Below are 17,899 nucleotides of genomic sequence, written 5' to 3'. Positions count from 1 at the left end.
AGGCTGTTTGAATTGCGAGCGATCGGGGCTGCGAACGCGAACGTGCGAACCCTGCGAGTAGCATGGGTGGCACTGGCGGCATTGGTATTATTTATGTGTCCGTGGTGTACTTCGCATTCGAAGTATTCGAAGTCTCGATTTTACAATCGTTTCCAAATTTAGGCACATGAAAATTGACACCAGTGGACAATGAGCGAGATAGATTCCGAAGATGACGGTGTCATTCTGCCGGTAAGGATGTATTTTCGACATGATTTTCTTCCCCGAACAAGCTACAAGCTTCATGACTATTTCAAGGGCCCTTATTGCAGTTGTCAAAGCTACGCAGTTCTTTAGATTTTTTTTTTTTTTCATCTTTACATTAGACTCTCATAATTTCAGCCACGTTTGACTGGCACCAGCTTTACAATGTCACTTGATCGATGAGAAAACACTGCTTGTTTCGTTCCAGAATTCGCCTTTGTATGCCCATCTCACCGAAGCTGGGTTTCAGTTTCCGGACACGGATCCCGGTTCTTTGAAACCCGCTGATGAGCGGTCTGCCTCGCTGAACAAAACGTGTCATCTGCGTCGCTCCAGCATAGTCACCTTTCTGGTAATGTTACCTTAATTTACTTGGCGACTGTTTTTGTCTCCGCCTGGCGCGCGCGCATATCGATTGAAACAAGCTTCTGACAACTAACGCAGTTTGGAGAACGGTTTATTCTTTTATGTCATGAACATTTTTCATAAACACTTTTTATTGACATTGTTAATATGTTCTACTATGTTGCTCGAGAGATAAACACAATGCGACTAACAACATAAAAGAACGCTGTGGCTAAGTGGTGAAGGTAGTCTAGCTTGCTTTGAAACACAGTATATGATCTCCACTCATTATATTTATTCTTGAGCAGGCGCATGATTTACCATCATATGTTATATTTGCTGTAGTTTAGTCGCAACACATCTCATAAGGCATCAACCGCATCAGCTAAATGCATTTGCGCCACATGAGACGTGTGCTGTCTCATTTTCAGCCAAATGTCCTCACGCTATTTGGAGGCGGCCTGTCCAGAGCCAAGTCTGCAGTACTGCACTTATTTCATCACTTCGTAAGTAACGCCATCTTCCAACACTCGTAGTAGTGCACAAATGGAACATGAATCATGCCGCATTTGGCAGCATGTTTATTTCCTCCAGTTTATTATCTTCCATTGCATACTGATCCCCGACTTTACTATAATGATTGTTGTTATGACAGTATCAACACTTCAGGGCAGAATTGTACTCATGAAAGTATTGATTTACAAGCCGGTGATGACTGATCAAAACAGTGTTCAGTGCCATAATTTTTGTCAAATTCTTGAAATGTGCACTTCTCTTTTCTGAACTTTTTTTTTTTTTTTGTATTAGTATTCCGAATGAATGTGTTAGTATTCTGAATGCTTTAGTATTCATGGGCAGAATGCACTAAAGTCCTGCTTGAGATCAGGATGTTCCATAAATGCATCAGTGCTGTCCACCCGACTCTTAAGCATAGTAGCCAATGCTGGCAGTGCATTATTTAAAGCTGCGTTTGAACAAATGAAAATTTACTTACATTTATGGTTACTTTTCTTTTAAGGAGAGCTCTGTTTCACACTAGCAGAACAAAGGTTTTCAGTTTTGGTATATGAAACCTTGCTTTTTCAGCTGTTGTATGTGTTGGGTCAACCACATCCATCATTCAGAGTAGTCGGTATTTGACTGTGCCTCAAAGCTTAATGAAATTAAATGCATGTTGCAGGTTAGCCAAACCATAAGCAATTTATTTGGCTATGTTTCAGGATGGAGTGCCTTTTCTGGAAAAAATTTTGGAAAGTCCGTGCGTTGATGAAGAGGACCAGCGGTTCTTGCGGAACCTGCTGGAAGCACAAGACTTGACTATAAAGAAGGAAACACAGAAAAGCAGCTTCTTGTGAGCATATTTGTATATTCAGCGTCATAACAAAGGTGTCAAGAATCACTCATAATTTGTAATGGACACATCACTAGAGAAAAGGTTTTCTTTGATTGCATGTGTTCACTGTACCTAGTGTTGATAAGCTGCTTGCAGCTATATATCTGAAAAAAAAGCTCTTGAGGTAGTTTGTTGTATGTCTTCATTATTTAGCATAGTGTGCTATGTGGAAGACTACACTTTTTAAACTATCAAAGGCTTGGCTTCTCTAATTTTCGTGAATGCATCTGAAGCAATGCGTCTAAACTCAGTTGCACTGGAATTTTACTTTGGTTGCAATATCTCTTAATGGGCTTGGCGTGCCCTATAACTAATCGTAAAGAGGTTTCATGCTTCTTAGGAAAATAGTTCTGTTGTTACAAGCATAATAAAAGCTGTGTCAGCAAACAGATACAAGGCAAAGCATTGTAACGCATGCACTTGGCGGCATGTCATGACATTGGGCAATTTGCCGTATACAATGTCGGAATGAGCACTCAAAAGCCGTCCTCAAGCCGGGTCTATTTTGGATGGACGGAATATGGATGGTGTGCGGTAAAAATCTTGAGACTTAAACGCAGCTTTCCTGCTGCAGTTTTCTTGCAATAGAGAAGTATTTGTAATTTCCTTTGAAGAGTGAAAAATTTTGTTGCAGTCGGGCTTAAAATACTTTCGGGCATAAGCTACTTCTGTTCATTAGCACGCGATTGGTATTTCATGGAGGAGGTCCTTTGGCTATGATTGGCTCAAACAGTTTGATGTTCCATTTAATTGTAATATTCTCCTTAAATGTCTCCCAAATTCTCCCCTTTTGTGTTCCATTTGTGAAAGTACAGTAAAACAGTCATTTTTTTCATCGCACTGTTGTTCCTACTGAAGTCTGCAACAAAAATAGCATTACAAAACATAATATGGCCACTAACACACAGTTCCATGAAAAATAGACGAAAGGAGGTAGGTTGTTTTATTGCTTTAGGAGTGACTTACAGAAGCCCACCACTGACATCAACTCTTAATGTGCCCCCTTCAATGCTGCGCCTTAAAAACTTCCATCTCCTCATCTTTCATGTCCTACGTGTATGTTAGTGCAATTTTTATTAAAACATGAACAACTTGTCCAGCTGCAAGTACTTCTAAGATCCCAGAAGTAAGTCTCCGCTGTGTCTTTTTTTCTTTTGTTACCATACTTTTAACTTGGAAAGGGTGCAGTATATTGCATATCTTGGCAGTGAATGGTGCTTTTGTGATGCTGTTCTAGAATAGTGATTTTACTTGTAGTATTAGCAAGCATCAATTTCATTTTGTCTTTATTTTGTAGATGATCATTTGTCCTTTTTTTTTTTTTTTCTTTTTCTAGCAAGAAGGTGGGGTTCTTTTCCCTGTGCGAGAGTTGGTGGGTGTGCTAGACACTGAAACAGTGCTCCCAATTACGAACGAACAACGGAAGCTGGGACGTAGGACGGCTCCCTCCTCGATGTTTGTTGGAAGAGAGGCTCTTTCACATGTCCGTCTGTTCTCTGTGTTTTTTCTGGATGCATTTAAGTTTTCTTTTTCTTCCTGCGAGAATGTCAACTTTGAAGCAAATCAGAACACTTTTTGTGCGGCCCAGAGCCTCTGCGTGAAGTGGGTGAGACCAGTGTATATTCAAGTGTGTGCTTGAGTGGTGCATTGAGCGTAACTATGTTTTATGCTCCGAGTATGTTAGACTATGTTATTGAACTAGCAGAGGTATGAGGGAAGGAACATACATGTAGATAGAAAGACGGACTAAAATTTACTCTTAAGAATATTGATGCTTAATATGTACACAATATTCATTGGCCTGATTACACTAAGCTTAACATAGTTCTGCTCTACCCACCACTCACGCACATGCTCGAATAGTACACACTGGTCTCGTCCATTTCACGCACCAGATCTGGGCCGCACAAAGGGTGCTCTGATTTATTTAAGAGTTGACAGTCTACGAAATAAACATAAATGCACTCAGAAAACATGTAGAAAAAAGACGGACACATGCAGACACCTCCTTTCCAAGAAACGACATGGAGGCAGCTGTCCTGCGTCCGAGCCTCTGCCATTCCTTTTAAATCAGGAGCCATGCTTCAAGGCCCAGCGTGCCCACCGACTCTGACACAGGGAAAAGAGCCCCGCCTCCTTGATTAAAAAAGAAAGGGACAGATTGTAGTCTAGAAAGTAAACACACAAAATGAAACTGACGCTCTCTAGCATTAGCTAACACTTCTTTCTTGGTTTTCACTGTATGCGTGCTGTTCCCTCGGTCATTAATCATTGTTATTGACAGTGGATTCTGTTACAGGGAAGTTGCAATGCAGCAGATGAAATTTTTTAACGTGCATTCCTCTCAGTTAAAAAGCAAAAGTTTACAATTTTCTTTTCTTTTTTTTTTTGTCACCATTGCCTGTCACAGTCTGCTATTATAATAGCCTTATTTATTCTTGAGCAACCACTAACAAACATGGTTTGTGCTGTGAGAACACTCCAGGTTGATGTGCTGTCTCTCTCGATTTTTTTTTTTTTTTCCCACACTTAATTTTTCTGCTTAAAGGCTGGGGATGAATTTTTGTTGTTTGCTCTTTTTCTGGAGCAATAAGCAGCATAGACGTAAACATGGATCACCACATGTAATTCATTCATGCTCAGTAAATTATTCATAACAGGATTTCTTCTTTCATTTGGTTTTTATTTCGAGCAGCTGAGACGGGACCGTAGTATCTCTCAAGTAAGGTTGAGATGATGCAAGGCGTACAAAAACTGCGATGCGATCTTGTTTGCTCTAGTTCACTCTACTTCTTACTTCAGTCTCTTCGAGAAGCCAGAATGACATGAGTGAAAGAACAGCTATTATATTGCAGCATTTGTATGTCTCACACAATCTCATACCTGCTTGTAACGTCGCAGCCACCATTTGGCGGTCGAAGCTGTAACGAAAACTACAATGCAGAATAAATTCCAGCCAAAATATTAACTGGCTATGGGATAATTCCAAATCGTGGCCTACGTTTACTAATATCTTATGCATTACTGTGAGGAAGAGAAAGCAATACTACAAAGAGTTTGGTGTCTCTACAAATCCATTTGGTGCACCGGTGATCCATTTTGGTGCACCGACAAACAATTTTGTGCACCGGTGAACCATTTTGGTGCACTGGCGATCCGTTTTGGTGCACCAGTGACACAACTTCTGTGACTCAATGTATGTGGTTGCGGTCCTTTTTTCTTTCTTTACAGCATTTGCAGCATATTCGCTGCCGTCATAGTGTGCCTCATCGCAAGGTGTCTGTCCGCGGAACGAGAGACGAATGCTGAGAGCGTGGTCTTGGGATTCCTCGCCTGTATGTTGCTGCTGGTTGCTGGAACAGCTGTTGTCAAGTACTGCCTTCTGCGCCAGTATCGAGCAAGCATCGATCGCCTCTTGGGCACCATGCAGAATGTGCAGGCTATGATTAGAAAGTGCCTGCAGATCATCCAGGAGGCAGAAGTGGTTGCACGTGGGTTTACACTGTAAGTGCCTTGGTGTGTGTGATATTGTTAAACCACATCGCGCAGTTCCCCAATATAGGCCAAAACATTTAAATGCAAAACTGTAGTAGTTCTTATAGTCTTTCGGGGCACTGAGATCAACTTCAGCTTAGCAAAATTTTACTGCCATATTTAACCTGAATATAAGTTATCTCCACCTAGCAGAGACCTTGTTACAGTTAAACCTCAATGTAATAATGTCACTAAAATCCGAAGTTTATTTCGTGAAATTTAACTTTCGCAGTATTCAAGTTTGTCTCCTAGCAAGCAGGGTATCCTCCATAAAATCCAGACCATTCACTGGGAAAGCCTTTAATTTTTCTGAAAGTGGATCTTATGTTAGTGGTGGGGACAAGAGCTTGTGTAGTTTTGGTTTAACCATCTTTATCGCCCGTCTGAACTGCGAGCCCCCAATCACATCACAGATTTGACAGTTCGTTTGGATGCATGGGAGGGGGTCGAGGACTTTTTAAAGTTATGGGAATAATTAAATGAAATAATTGCAGCACAGATTTCTTTGAGCCCCAAATGGTGCTAAGGAGCTGCGCCCAGTCTTGCTGGCTGCATTTCACAAGCACTCCTGCCGCCTGATCAATTCGCTTGATACTATGTTCGCGAACCTCACCCTCACTGCCCTAATGTCACAGCAGGCGGCATAATCGTGAAAGTAGCGACGCTCTCCTCACTTCAGCCGTTTTCCTCCTCAATTCTAGAATTTCACTCTCACTTACGTGCTGTGATTTATTTTGGTGCAACCCCGCTCAGCCCTTTGAGCATACGATATAATCTTTCCTTGGGCTCATTTCATGCCAGCAACAATGTTTTGTTGCACTGATAGTGCACTTCGTTATACTGAAGTTGAAAATGCATAGTGTTCTATGGTCATGAAGTAGCAAAAATCACAATGCTTCATTACATTGAGGATTTTGTTGCGCTCAAGTTAATTACGTCGAGATGTAGCTGTATTAAAAAGTTGCTCAATTTCCTCAACGTTGGCTGATTCGCATGTATTTGTGAACTCCGTAAACTAAGGACTTGCAAGGATTTTTTTTCTAGTTTTTGCACCTTGCTTTTTTTTTTGTTTTGAGAACTTTTGCTGCACTTAGTTCGATTGTAGCAACTTAGTGCTTGTGTGAACTATGAGCACAGAATGTCTCCTGTACTTAAAAAGTCACGAGCATATTCTATGTTCTCGGCACATCAAGTTCACACAGTGGTTCCTTAGAAAATGGTAACCCATGTTGCCAGATCTTGCGTGACGGCAGTGCTTGATTTTTTTTCAGGGCATCTCACAATGTCCCGCTTCACCGAATCGAGATGAACATGCTCATGCCAAACTTGGATCCTCAAAGGCAGTGCCCCGAGCTACGGCGGTCGGTGTTTCTGTGGACCCGAGAACTCTTCCTCATTGGGAAAACCGCCACAGTGGAGGCTATCGAGTCATATCCTTTGGCAAAGCTTCTCCACTTTCCTAAACACTACGTCAAGTGGTACTTTAGGCAACTGCGCTGTTCAGCTTTTTCTTTTCTTTCCCTAAAGAGGCAGAGTAGCAGTTCAGTGATCTCATCATATCTTGAGCTCTCATTGTGGCAATGCTTTGCCACAGTTACACTTTGTTATTTTACTGCAGCAACTTTCTTTATAGACACTTTCTTTATATTGGTTAGCACAAAATGCAAAAATGCAAGATCCATATGAGCACACCTCAACGAACGTGCTGTGAGACTCTTCTGTCACTTGTCTCCCTGTTAAAACTGTTAAAAAGCGGAATAGGTTCTCAAATTTCAAAGCACTCTTCATCATCATTAGGCCAGCTGCTGTATTTGAGCTTTTCTTTTAGCAATTTAGGTAGCGCATATGACTGCCAGCAGCTGCTTAAAAGTCCCTGCAACCTTAACCGTGATATCAGTACACTGTTCCACTTGAAGGGGAACTTGACGTGAGTACTATCTACCTGGCTTGTACAGCTCCTGAAGACATCAATGCAGAGCTTTTTGCACCACTTGGGAGATCTCTTGAAGAAGGAACGGACAATTTCTCTCTTTCAGCTCTAAAGGTAATCCATAAGGATATTACGTCGCTGGATAAAGTAGTAAGCTCAGGAAATCTGCTGTAACGACGTGGGTGCGGCGAGCATGATGCCAGGCAATAAGAGTCGTTGGGAGCTACCTGCAGGGATCTGTATTGCAATTATATGTTTTTAAGGAAACACTTTTCTTTGTTCATTGATGTTAAAGAATTTTTTGTTTCCAAAGTGTACTGTTGGTAGACAAAGTGGTGTGTACCAGTCGTCGTTACGTGAAGCTGGAGGGCCATAGATTGCAACGAGCATGCTGGTACACCTCTAGACAAGACAGTAACATGTCTTTCTAGGAATTTAGCCACAAACATAACGCACTTGGACGAATGCAGGTGAGGTCCACGAGCAGGTGAGGTCCACATTGGGTGAATCGACCAGGCAGTGCAACAGAACTCGCCATGCTTTTGCATTCTTTCACATAAGAAGACGAGTGCACCCCTGTAATTTATAAAATATAGCAGGATCTAGTAGGAGATCACTTGTTTAAGATAAGTGCACATTTAGAACAGAAATTTGTTGGCGCTGGAATGGGCAAGGCCCCTAGCTTTCTGTTTTTACGGGAAAATTCACAAATGGGAGCAGTTTTTGCAGCATTGTGTGGTAGTAGCCACTGTCTCTTGCTGTATCTGCTTGCAGGCATCGTTATGCAAGCACTAACACTGAACTGCAACAACCACATACAATTTTAACGATGCCTTTGTAATATGTGAAGCATATTTTAAAAGCTGTCTATTTATTTTATGTTAGTGTTACGTTTTGCCAAATCTCCATTTTTTTTTTGTTGTGTTTTCATGGAATTCAAAACTTTTCATCAGAAGGAATTACGAGGCTTAGATCACATGGGCACACGCATTGTGAGAGTATTGACATTGTAGTCACTAGCACAGCAAGGAACGTTGTCAGTAAATGAGCTTTTGAAATTTTTTCTTATGTCATTGTCCCGTAGAGTTTGTACAGCAGTGGATAGATGCAGAAGGCAGCATGACAATTCCGTCATCTTTCTTACCTGGCTCATTCTTACTTTGCTTTAAAACAGTTTCTTTTGTTTCTGTGTTTTACGAGCTTTTGCATGTTAAGTGCCTGTCGGTGCAGACCTTTTGCGTCAGGAGATGTGGACTGGCGGGTCATTAGTATTGCAAGCATTCATGTTAGCAGCACATGCGCTGCCAACATTAATGCCTGGCCGCCAGTTGCTTTGATTTTTATGTAGGTTGTTATGGCTGGATCATGTTTTATTTCTGGGTGTGATGGGGAGAAAGGTGATAAGTCTTTGTTTACGTTGCAGGCGATGTTGTACCTGATGTACATCCAGCAGTCTGAATTCCTGCGTAGGCTGTCACTTTGCTTAATACCAGGAATAAAGAAAAGTTGTAAGTAACATGGGAATTTCGAGTCACATCTCATGCTTTGCACATTTTTTGCACGGATGGAAACTGCTGCAAAAGCAAATTACACTTTAAGGCAAGTTCATCGGGAATATATCAGCAGAAGCCAGTTATGTCGAAGTGATATACATTTCTTTCATTGGAGCTGTGGAAATGTTATGAGAAAGTAAAGTTTAACAATAGGAAATATGGAGAAGTCAGCCAGTAAAGAAAAGGCAGTATAGGAAAGGACCTCTATCAAAATACACTTGATGGATGCAAAGCACAAAAGGCACCCATGTGTCGTGTAATGTCAGTGCACGTTAAAAGTTACCCTGGCCTGCTGCTCAACATGGGGCAAAGGGGAAAAGAAGAAAAAAAAGGCAGGGTGTGAATGAATAGAGTGTGATGTCATAAAATACAAGAATTGCATGGGGTAACCATAAACAACTCATTAACTTAAGAGATCAGTTTTTGAACAAGTATCTGTCCTTTCATGCTCGTAGTAGGTGTTTTTATTCATGTGCATGATTATGGTAGGCAAGTACGAGGGTAATCCCAAAAGTAAGGACTCCAAAGGGCTGTGGCCGCAGGGAAACTATTTGCGTGGCTTCTCGCCATATTTGAAGAAAATAGCGCAGGAGACGAGACAAGGAAGTAGACAACACGAGTGCCACTAACAACTGAATGTATTCAAAGCGTGAGCGTATGAATACACTGAGCGGTAGATGCGCAGGAAGGAAAGAAGAAGGAAGAAGGGCCACAATGTCAACACGAAAAAGTGCCATGACATCATTAACAGTTAAAGTAGGCAAGCTCGTGGCGCGACAACAAAACAGAAGGTATGCTTGCGCATGGAGCCCCTTTGCGGGCAATGACAAGAGCTTCAAAGATTTTCCTACTGCTGTGTTCATTGTTCCCCGTCTTTGAAACAAGTCATAGCTCAGCGTGAAAGGGACTTTCGGCCTTGGCATGCAGCCATTTGAAATGGAGCTCTCGTTTGTCGCTATCGCCAGGTGGAAAGTTTGCGCAGTTATTAGATTTTTGAACGCAAAAGGCGTTCAGTCAATCGAAATTCATTGCCAGTTGATGGAAGTGCATAGAGAGTCGTGCATGGATGTTAAAAACGTCCACGAGTGGTGTACGGAGTTCGAAGCTGGTCGCACTGAAATTCAAGATGAAGAAAGAAGCGGGAGATCGTCAAGTTCTGATGAGACAGTGACGAAGGTCGAAGAAATGTGGCGGCAATTTCGGCGGATCACACTCGACGAACTCTGCATATTGGTTCCTGCCGTTTCTAGAAGCACTATACTTATGGGATTTTGACAGCAGAGTTAAAATATCGGAAGGTGTGCGCAAGATGGTTTCGCGAATGCTCACAGACAATCATCAAAGACAACACGTTGGCTCCTCCCGCGAATTTCTTCGGCATTATGGAGATGAAAAGGACACCTTTCTGGATTCCATCATTATGGGTGACGAAACCTGGGCATTCCACTTCACACCTGAGACCAAGAATAACGCGAGTGGTGGCATTTTTCTTCACCCAAACCGCGAAAATTCCAGCGAGCGCAGTCTGCCGGCAAAGTCATGGCAACTGTGTTTTGGGATGCATGGCAGGCTGGTATGACATGGACATACAAAAACTGCCCCATCGTCTGCAAAAATGCATAGATCGCAACAGCAATTATGTGGGAAAGTAGAATGGTCTGCCTTTTAAGTGATTTGTAAATTGCTTAAAATAAACGTTTCTTTCGATTTATAAAAGAACTGGAGACCTTAATTTTGGGATGACCCTCGTATCTACGACTTGGGGACAACTTTCTGTGGCTATGCAGCCAAAGCTGTATACTTTATGTAATTAGTCAAATTATTATTGCATCAAGGTAATACTACAGTACTAACCAGTACACTGTCAGTATAGAGCATCTTAACATAAGTACATTCCACCATACGCATTCCGGTGGCTGCGCTGCTTGTCACGAATCCTATGAAACCGGTTTTTGTATGCTTTCACACTGCGCTTGCTTGTGCATTGGGTAGGCTATCAATTGTGATTACTATATGCGCATATGGGCCTTCAGTGGTGTAAAGGAACACATTTGTTCGTATTTGGCAGCCTGAAAACTATTAGTTCAGTGTAAAGGCAGAACTGAAATCAAAGCAATAATTGGTGAACATAATCAAAGCCATAACTTGGTATATTAACACTGTGAGGAATGCCCGCCCCCCCACCGTAGCTACATAACTACAGAAAGCTGTCCCCAAGTACAGCTTGCTTGCAGTGTGTTTTCGCCTTCAGGCGGATGAATGCCTTGGTTCTGCCCCGGCTCATTGTAGTTTATTGCATGGCAGTCCAAAAGTGTGTCAGCTAGCATTAAGACTTGCTGCCTCTTTGAGAATCATTTGGTTACATCTTTTCACTTTTCACAGGCCTTTTTGATGTATTCTCAATGAAAACGATTGTTAACGACCATGGGGCAAGCATTCAGGCACAGCTGAGGAACTTCAGCAATGCCTATCAGTTCTACAAGAGCAGCCAGATGACTGAGGAGCTTGAGAAGAGGCCCATGAGGGCACTGCAGAAGGGCCCCCATGAACTGCACACCGCGGCTCACAGCTTGGGCTTGCATCTGCTGGCAGCACTGAAACGGTTGGTGTCTTGTTTGCAGAAATACTTGATAACCAGCCAAGTCGTGCTGGTATCAGAGGAAGTTTTAACGTATACTAGTACATGGGAACAGAAATGTGGCCCCATCCCTCAATCATGGCCTTACAACAAAACTGTGTGCTTTCATTTACTTTGGTATGCGCCATAATGAACTTGTGTGTAATACAGAGTATAGTTTACTGCCAGGAAAGTATTTGCATGCAACTTCAGTTAGAGAGTATGGTACGGCAAAGTGTGGTGCTGGGCAGTACAGCATGGTTGGGTGCAGTGTATGGGGTTGGATATCCCAAGCAACATGGGCTATGGGGGAAGCTGTAGTGAAGGCCTGTGGATTAATTTTGACAACCTGGGGCTTTTTGCTCTGCACTCACATTGCAGAGTGCATGGGTGCCTTGCTCGATGAATTTTCTCTCATAGCCTCAATCGCATGACGACGTTAAAGCCCCAAACCAAACCCGAATTTTCGTTATTCAGACATAATAAATTTACTTTTCTTTGGCTGTGGTTGACAGATTATTTTGAAAAAATTAAATGACAGATTATTTGAAAAAAAAAATTCATTCTTTTAGCACTCGTTTTTGATATTCAAATTTTCTTTGCATCTGAGCATAATGTATAAAGCATAAACGTATAAAGCTTTCTTGCATAAATGATATGTGGGAGGCAGAATGAAAAATTTATTGCAAATTAGGATGCTTTAGGCACTGGTAATTGGCCTACTACAGTTGCTAATTGACTTCAGCACATTCACCTGCTGAGCCCGAGCTCACAAGGTCGAATCCCGGCAGTGGCGGCCACATTTTGAAAGAGGCAAAATGCAAAAACACCGGTGTGCTATACAGTTTCAATGCACGTATCAACGACTTTCCACTACTGCTTCCCTCATAGGCCCACATGCAGCTTCAGAATGTTAAATTCCATCTCAGCCATTTTCATATGTAATGTCTCTATTAAAGCTTTTCATAATTAATTAACCTTGTATCTGAAGTTCGGGCTTTGGGCATGGAATGTCATGCCTCATTGATTAATTTCAGGACACAAGCAGTTGAGGGCATCACTCAGTCCATTGGAGAAGACACTGACATCGAACCGCTGGAGGCAAACCTCAGCTGCCTGCTGGCAGAAGTGAAAGCCGAGCTTGCGTCGAGCTCCTGCTGTCTAGAAGAGGCCTCCATGCTGTTAGACAAGAGACTGGGTATGTTTAGCACCAAATTTACATACCGTCACTGCACTGTTGATGTATTTACTGAAAACGCTTGCATTCAGTCGAAAGTTGTGGGATATTCCTCTCGTGGACATTACTTTCTCGCTGCCTATTTCTCTCCCTCACCATATCTCATGAAGGCTTTAGCTAATTCGATGAGAACCAAATGGAGCCTTTGGCCAACACTGGTTTACTTGTAGAGTGAATCGGTGGCTATGAAGTTCAGCCTTAGTACAGTGAAACCCACTTATAACAATACCGGTTTTAAGAATGCATATATCGGATATAACAATGAACAACCGCTGCACCGTCAGATTTGCCATGTGTTCTATGTTAAAATAAACCGCTTATTACAATGGTGTCACATTGCATTATCGATTGTAACAATCAAATATGGTCACTGAAAGTCAACAAAAACGCAAAAACGTGGTAACCACAAAAGTGAGCGCGGAGACGCTGATAACACCAATGCAGCAGACAAAAAGAAAATCTGGACAGGGCACGTCGAGCCAATGCATTGGTCAGGTGCACCGGGGAAGCTTGCATGCCTCGGAAACGCAGGGGAGGACGGAGCGCTTCCTCACGTGGAGGAGGAGGCAAGGCGTGAGGCGCTGCTAGGCATTGCCGTTTTGAGGGAGAGCTTTGAGTGCTCCCCCTCTGTCTCTGCACGGGGGAGCGGTCCATTTTGAGGGCGCGCTGACCGTGGTGCACTGCACTGTTCTCCGCTATTTGCTTTGTCCAGGCCCCCGCTTCGAGGATGTTTATGGCAAGTGTACAACAGCATTCTTTCACGTGTCTAGCATGGTTCCCCTAGTGTGCCGTCATCGTTGCCATGATCTTGCTGGCCTTGGATTTTCCGAGAACAGCAATGCAGGCTCCTCCTTCAGGAAGCACGACACAACCGGCGCAGAAGAGGAAGTGAACAGCAGTGCCGCTAGAAGTTGAGAGGAACATTGTATGTGAGCACAAGGACGGTGTAAAAATGTGCAACTTGGTGCGCAAGTACGGCCTGACGCAACCGAGAGTACCGACAATCATCTGCGACGCACTCAAAATTGAGAATGAAAGCGATGATAATTCTGCCCTTGCAATGAACGACGCGCGAAAAAGGGTTTGAAATGGGGCCTACAAAGGCGTAGAACAGGTGCTCTACCAATGTTTCTGAACACCCGTGCAGCGAACCTGCTGATTAGTGGCTGGATTTTAGCAAAGAAGATGAAGAACTTTGCATACCTCCTGCTCAACACCGATTTCCTGCCTGGGGGGGGGGGGTGGGTTGGATCCAACGGTTCAAGGAGAGACATGGAATCGTCTACAAGGCAGTCGTGGGCGAGGCAGGATCACTCGATGTAGACGCTAGGCAGAAGTGGCTTGAGGAAACACTGCCCTGCATCCGAGAAGCATACGCGGACCGTGACTTGTACAATGGGGACGAGACTGAGATGTTTTTTCAGATGCTTTCGTCAACGACGTACGCTGTTAAAAGCGATCCCTGTAAGGGCGACAAACAAAGCAAATTGCACGTGCTATTTTCTTGTGTGCCAACATGGACGGCAGCGACAAGTGCCTTGCCTTCGTCATGGAGAAATCTAAGAATCCCCGCTGTTGCAACATGGTACAGCATGAAGGCAGGAGGTGGCATTTGTGCTTGGCAATTGCGCTGCACACCAAACAGCTCAGAAGCTCTCACATGTGGAAGTTTTTTTCCTGCCACCCAACACCACTGCAGGCTTGCAGCCTATGAATGCAGGCGTGAGTGCTTGCTTCAAGGCACTGTATTGCCGACGCGTTTTGACCAGGCTCGCGCTAAATCTCAACATTTCTAGGCGAGAACGCCGACCCGTGCCAAACTTGATCTCGCTCCTGTTGGCAGTGCAGTTCATTTTTTTGGAGCATGGGCAGAAGTAAGCTCCTCCACCATCATGCACTGCTTCAGGAAAGCGGGCTTCGCTGGAGATGCCGGCAATGCGGAAGGTCACGAAGCTCTTGTCGACACAGCGATGACCGAACTTTGGTCCACAGTAAGCGGTAGTGATGGCGGCGCATCAGGACTTGAATTTTTACATGCTGACGAGACTGTCGCGACAGATGAAGAGCTAACAGATGAGGCCATCGTCGCAGCAGTCACTGGCACGGAAGATGGTTACAGTAGGGAAATCTTGAAGAGTAAAATCTGGCAATGTATTATTGCCCTAGTTTTGGGGGGTATTGTACATGTTGCATTAAAGCCACCGTCTATACGTTCAGGGCTAGAAAAATAGAGAGTATTACATGTCACAAAACAATGTTTATAAGGAAGTGTTGAGGATCGCTCAAAGAAAATTAACCACACCGTACATCTGAAACACTTCTTGAACCCTTGAGCAATGTTTTCTTTATTCTTTATTCAATGATTACCCCAGTTAGCCCGAGGGCGCTACAGCAAGGGGGTTACAGAATGGAAAAAAACACATCTTTATTTATGGAGCACACTTGATGACCAGAAAGCTGATTCCATTCACTGATGGATCGAACAATAAAGGAACTTGCATACATGTTAGTTGGCACAGTATTCCAAAATTTTAAAATAATGATCTGTGCGAGCAGAGACATAATGTGGCCTATGTAAGTATATTTCCTTTCGAATGCTTGTTTTGTGGTATATTTAGTACAAGAGTTTAAGTCGTAATTTCCTTCTTTGAGAGGAGATGGTTTTCCATCCTAATTCATTTTTCTTGACGGTAGCTATCAGTTCTCGAGTACCGACACAGGACAAACCTTCCTGCTTTATTTTGGATGTTTTCAATTCTATTGCTCAGTGTTGTTTGCCAAGGGTCTCATACGACACAAGCGTATTCGAGCAGTGGTCGAACTTACGTCAAGTTGGCTATTGATTTCAAGCAAGGCAGCATGTGTTTCAGATTTCGCTGTTATAAAGTTTAAGGTCCTGGTGGCCTTTGCAACTACAGTATCCACATGTGTATTCCATGAACAGTCGGCTGTAAATGTCACATCTAAGTATTTATGCGCCACTTTTTGTGTCACTATAATACCGTTAATGCTATACTCTGAGGCTAACTTATTTTTTTTTACGTGCAAACATGACATGAGCACATTTTTTAGTGTTTAACTTCATTTTTCATTTTGAACACCATTAAAGAACGCATGATAAGTCACTTTTACTTTGCTCCTTTTTTAAGAAGAGATGACTTCTGGGAAAAAAAATAGTCAGTTATGTAGCTCATGTAATCACTGCTGTGAAAGCCTGCTTTAGCAGCCTTGCTGCTGCACAGTTTTCAGAACTTTATGGGACATGGTTCTCAGCTATTGCATGTTTTACATTACGTACCAGACCCCTTGATGAATGTTCGACCTTAATCTTATCTTTACTATAGCCAGCTTTATTGAAAAGCAGGCAGCAAATTCTGAATGTACAACATTCTTGTGAATGTGAAATAATGATGTATTGTCTGCAATTTCACTACGGCATGTGCCACACTGTCTCTGATGTGTTCTGGTTGTCCACAGCACCAAAAATTTGCATCGTCAATATCTAGCATTTCTATTCAAAAGGCCTGTACATTGTTCTTAAATTTTTTCTTCAGCGCCCAAATTGCCTGCGGAAAGCACACCCCTGGAGCTTCCTTCACCTGTTGCCAGCAGTGGGCCAGTTGTTGTCATCAAGGAAGACGATGTTCCCGTTGTTGAGGATGAGGTAAGAGCCCCACATGTCTTTGCTTAGACTTCTCTCAGATATCTGTGATGTCGTTTTGCTCACTTGTCTTGTGTAACTTTCTGCTACAGCAGAGTGAAGAAAAACCCACAACAGTAAGTAGCACTGAAACCTAAGTGCCTACGACAAGGCATATTCATTGTTCGCTGGGACTGAGCTGTAATGCATACTTAAGGGGACCCTCAACTGTACCCTCAACTATCCTATCAGTCATGAGTAGGGGTGTGCGAATAGTACTTTTTCCAAACCGAATCGAATACGAATAGTGCACTCTTGCTATCGAATCGAATACGAATAATGTAGCTAAAAAGCGAATCGAATACGAATCGAATAGTGAAAGCAGCGAATCGAATACGAATCGAATAGTAGAGCGCTATAGAGCGCTCTACTATTCGTTATAGCGCTGTTATAGCGCTGCGGTAGAGCGCTATAACTCGTGGAGTAATAAATCTGACGGGAAAACGCTGATCTCCTCTAGGGGGCGCAACTATTAATCTCTACGCACATTGTCAGTTGCTGGTTGTTTTTATCTACAACAATTACGTTTGAACGAGTTTATTTAGTGAACTAGATTGCATGATACAATATATCGGAGATTACGAATGGCTGAGCGACGCTTTCGTCCGACTTGCGTCCGAGTAACCCGAGGCCATAGAGTTGCGCTTCCCCTGCTGTTGGCTCTTCGAACTAGTTATCGCCGAGCGCGTGATCTCCTCATCTTCCTCTTCTTTTCAGTGACTTTCGTTGCTTTCGTTCTTTCTCAATTAGCTCGCGTGCTCCCCTCTAGCTGGCGCTAGGCGATTACAACTGGCGCTAGGCGACCTGAGATATATAGTGGAGAGTTGTATGAGCATGAGCTGACAACATTTATGCAACTCTCATGTCATGCGCCACTTGCATAATAAACTTAACCTCAACTATTGATGATGAAAGTGAATGAAATTTTTAGGGAATAAACATGTAGCGTTACTTCTCGGCAGATTAGAGACGTGTGAACTATGACACGACTACGAGAAGTTGCCTCCGCGATTCGTGATATGTCCAATCTTTAAGAATGTTTCCATGCGAATGGACCGTGTTGCGGCCACGCTGAAGCATGTAGGCTCCCTAAACGGTGATCTCTGCTTCTCGCGTAGGTTTATTGCGGCAGCAAGCTGTGCCTGCTCGGAGCTGACGCTGCTTTCGCGAGAATGGTCGGAGGTAACCGAGATGTTAATTCGTGCCAGTTATTCGAAAAGTATTCGAAAATTATTCGAAAATTTGCGAATATATTCGAACAGTTTCGAATAATTCTCAATTTCCACTATTTGATTCGTTTAACGAATCGAATATTATGATATTCGATTCGATATTCAAAAATTTCGA

The 17,899-nt window shown here is 43.0% G+C and overlaps 1 protein-coding gene across 2 annotated transcripts in view; it reads left to right on the top strand.

The window, feature by feature from the left end:
- The window catches only part of LOC146207589 (vezatin-like), a 42,700-nt gene that overhangs the window by 15,949 nt on the left and 8,852 nt on the right, over positions 1-17,899 (top strand). The window contains exons 1-11 of one of the 2 annotated variants that reach the window (XM_084588901.1): positions 125-231; positions 452-595; positions 1,020-1,094; positions 1,809-1,939; positions 5,213-5,485; positions 6,787-6,945; positions 7,418-7,559; positions 8,869-8,953; positions 11,381-11,600; positions 12,653-12,813; positions 16,407-16,516. In XM_084588901.1, the coding sequence (XP_084445027.1) occupies positions 190-231; positions 452-595; positions 1,020-1,094; positions 1,809-1,939; positions 5,213-5,485; positions 6,787-6,945; positions 7,418-7,559; positions 8,869-8,953; positions 11,381-11,600; positions 12,653-12,813; positions 16,407-16,516 (1,542 nt within the window). In that variant the 5' untranslated portion in view covers positions 125-189. Of the gene's footprint in view, positions 1-124; positions 232-451; positions 596-1,019; positions 1,095-1,808; positions 1,940-5,212; positions 5,486-6,786; positions 6,946-7,417; positions 7,560-8,868; positions 8,954-11,380; positions 11,601-12,652; positions 12,814-16,406; positions 16,517-17,899 lie in introns of those variants that run through there. The other variant, XM_084588909.1, reaches the window with a different exon arrangement.

The sequence above is a fragment of the Amblyomma maculatum genome, chromosome 1 (assembly GCF_055883805.1).
Source record: "Amblyomma maculatum isolate TAMU_Amacu chromosome 1, ASM5588380v1, whole genome shotgun sequence".
Taxonomy (NCBI): domain Eukaryota; kingdom Metazoa; phylum Arthropoda; class Arachnida; order Ixodida; family Ixodidae; genus Amblyomma; species Amblyomma maculatum.
The sequence above is the reverse complement of the archived record's forward strand: the minus strand, read 5'-3'. Positions and strand labels throughout refer to the sequence as shown.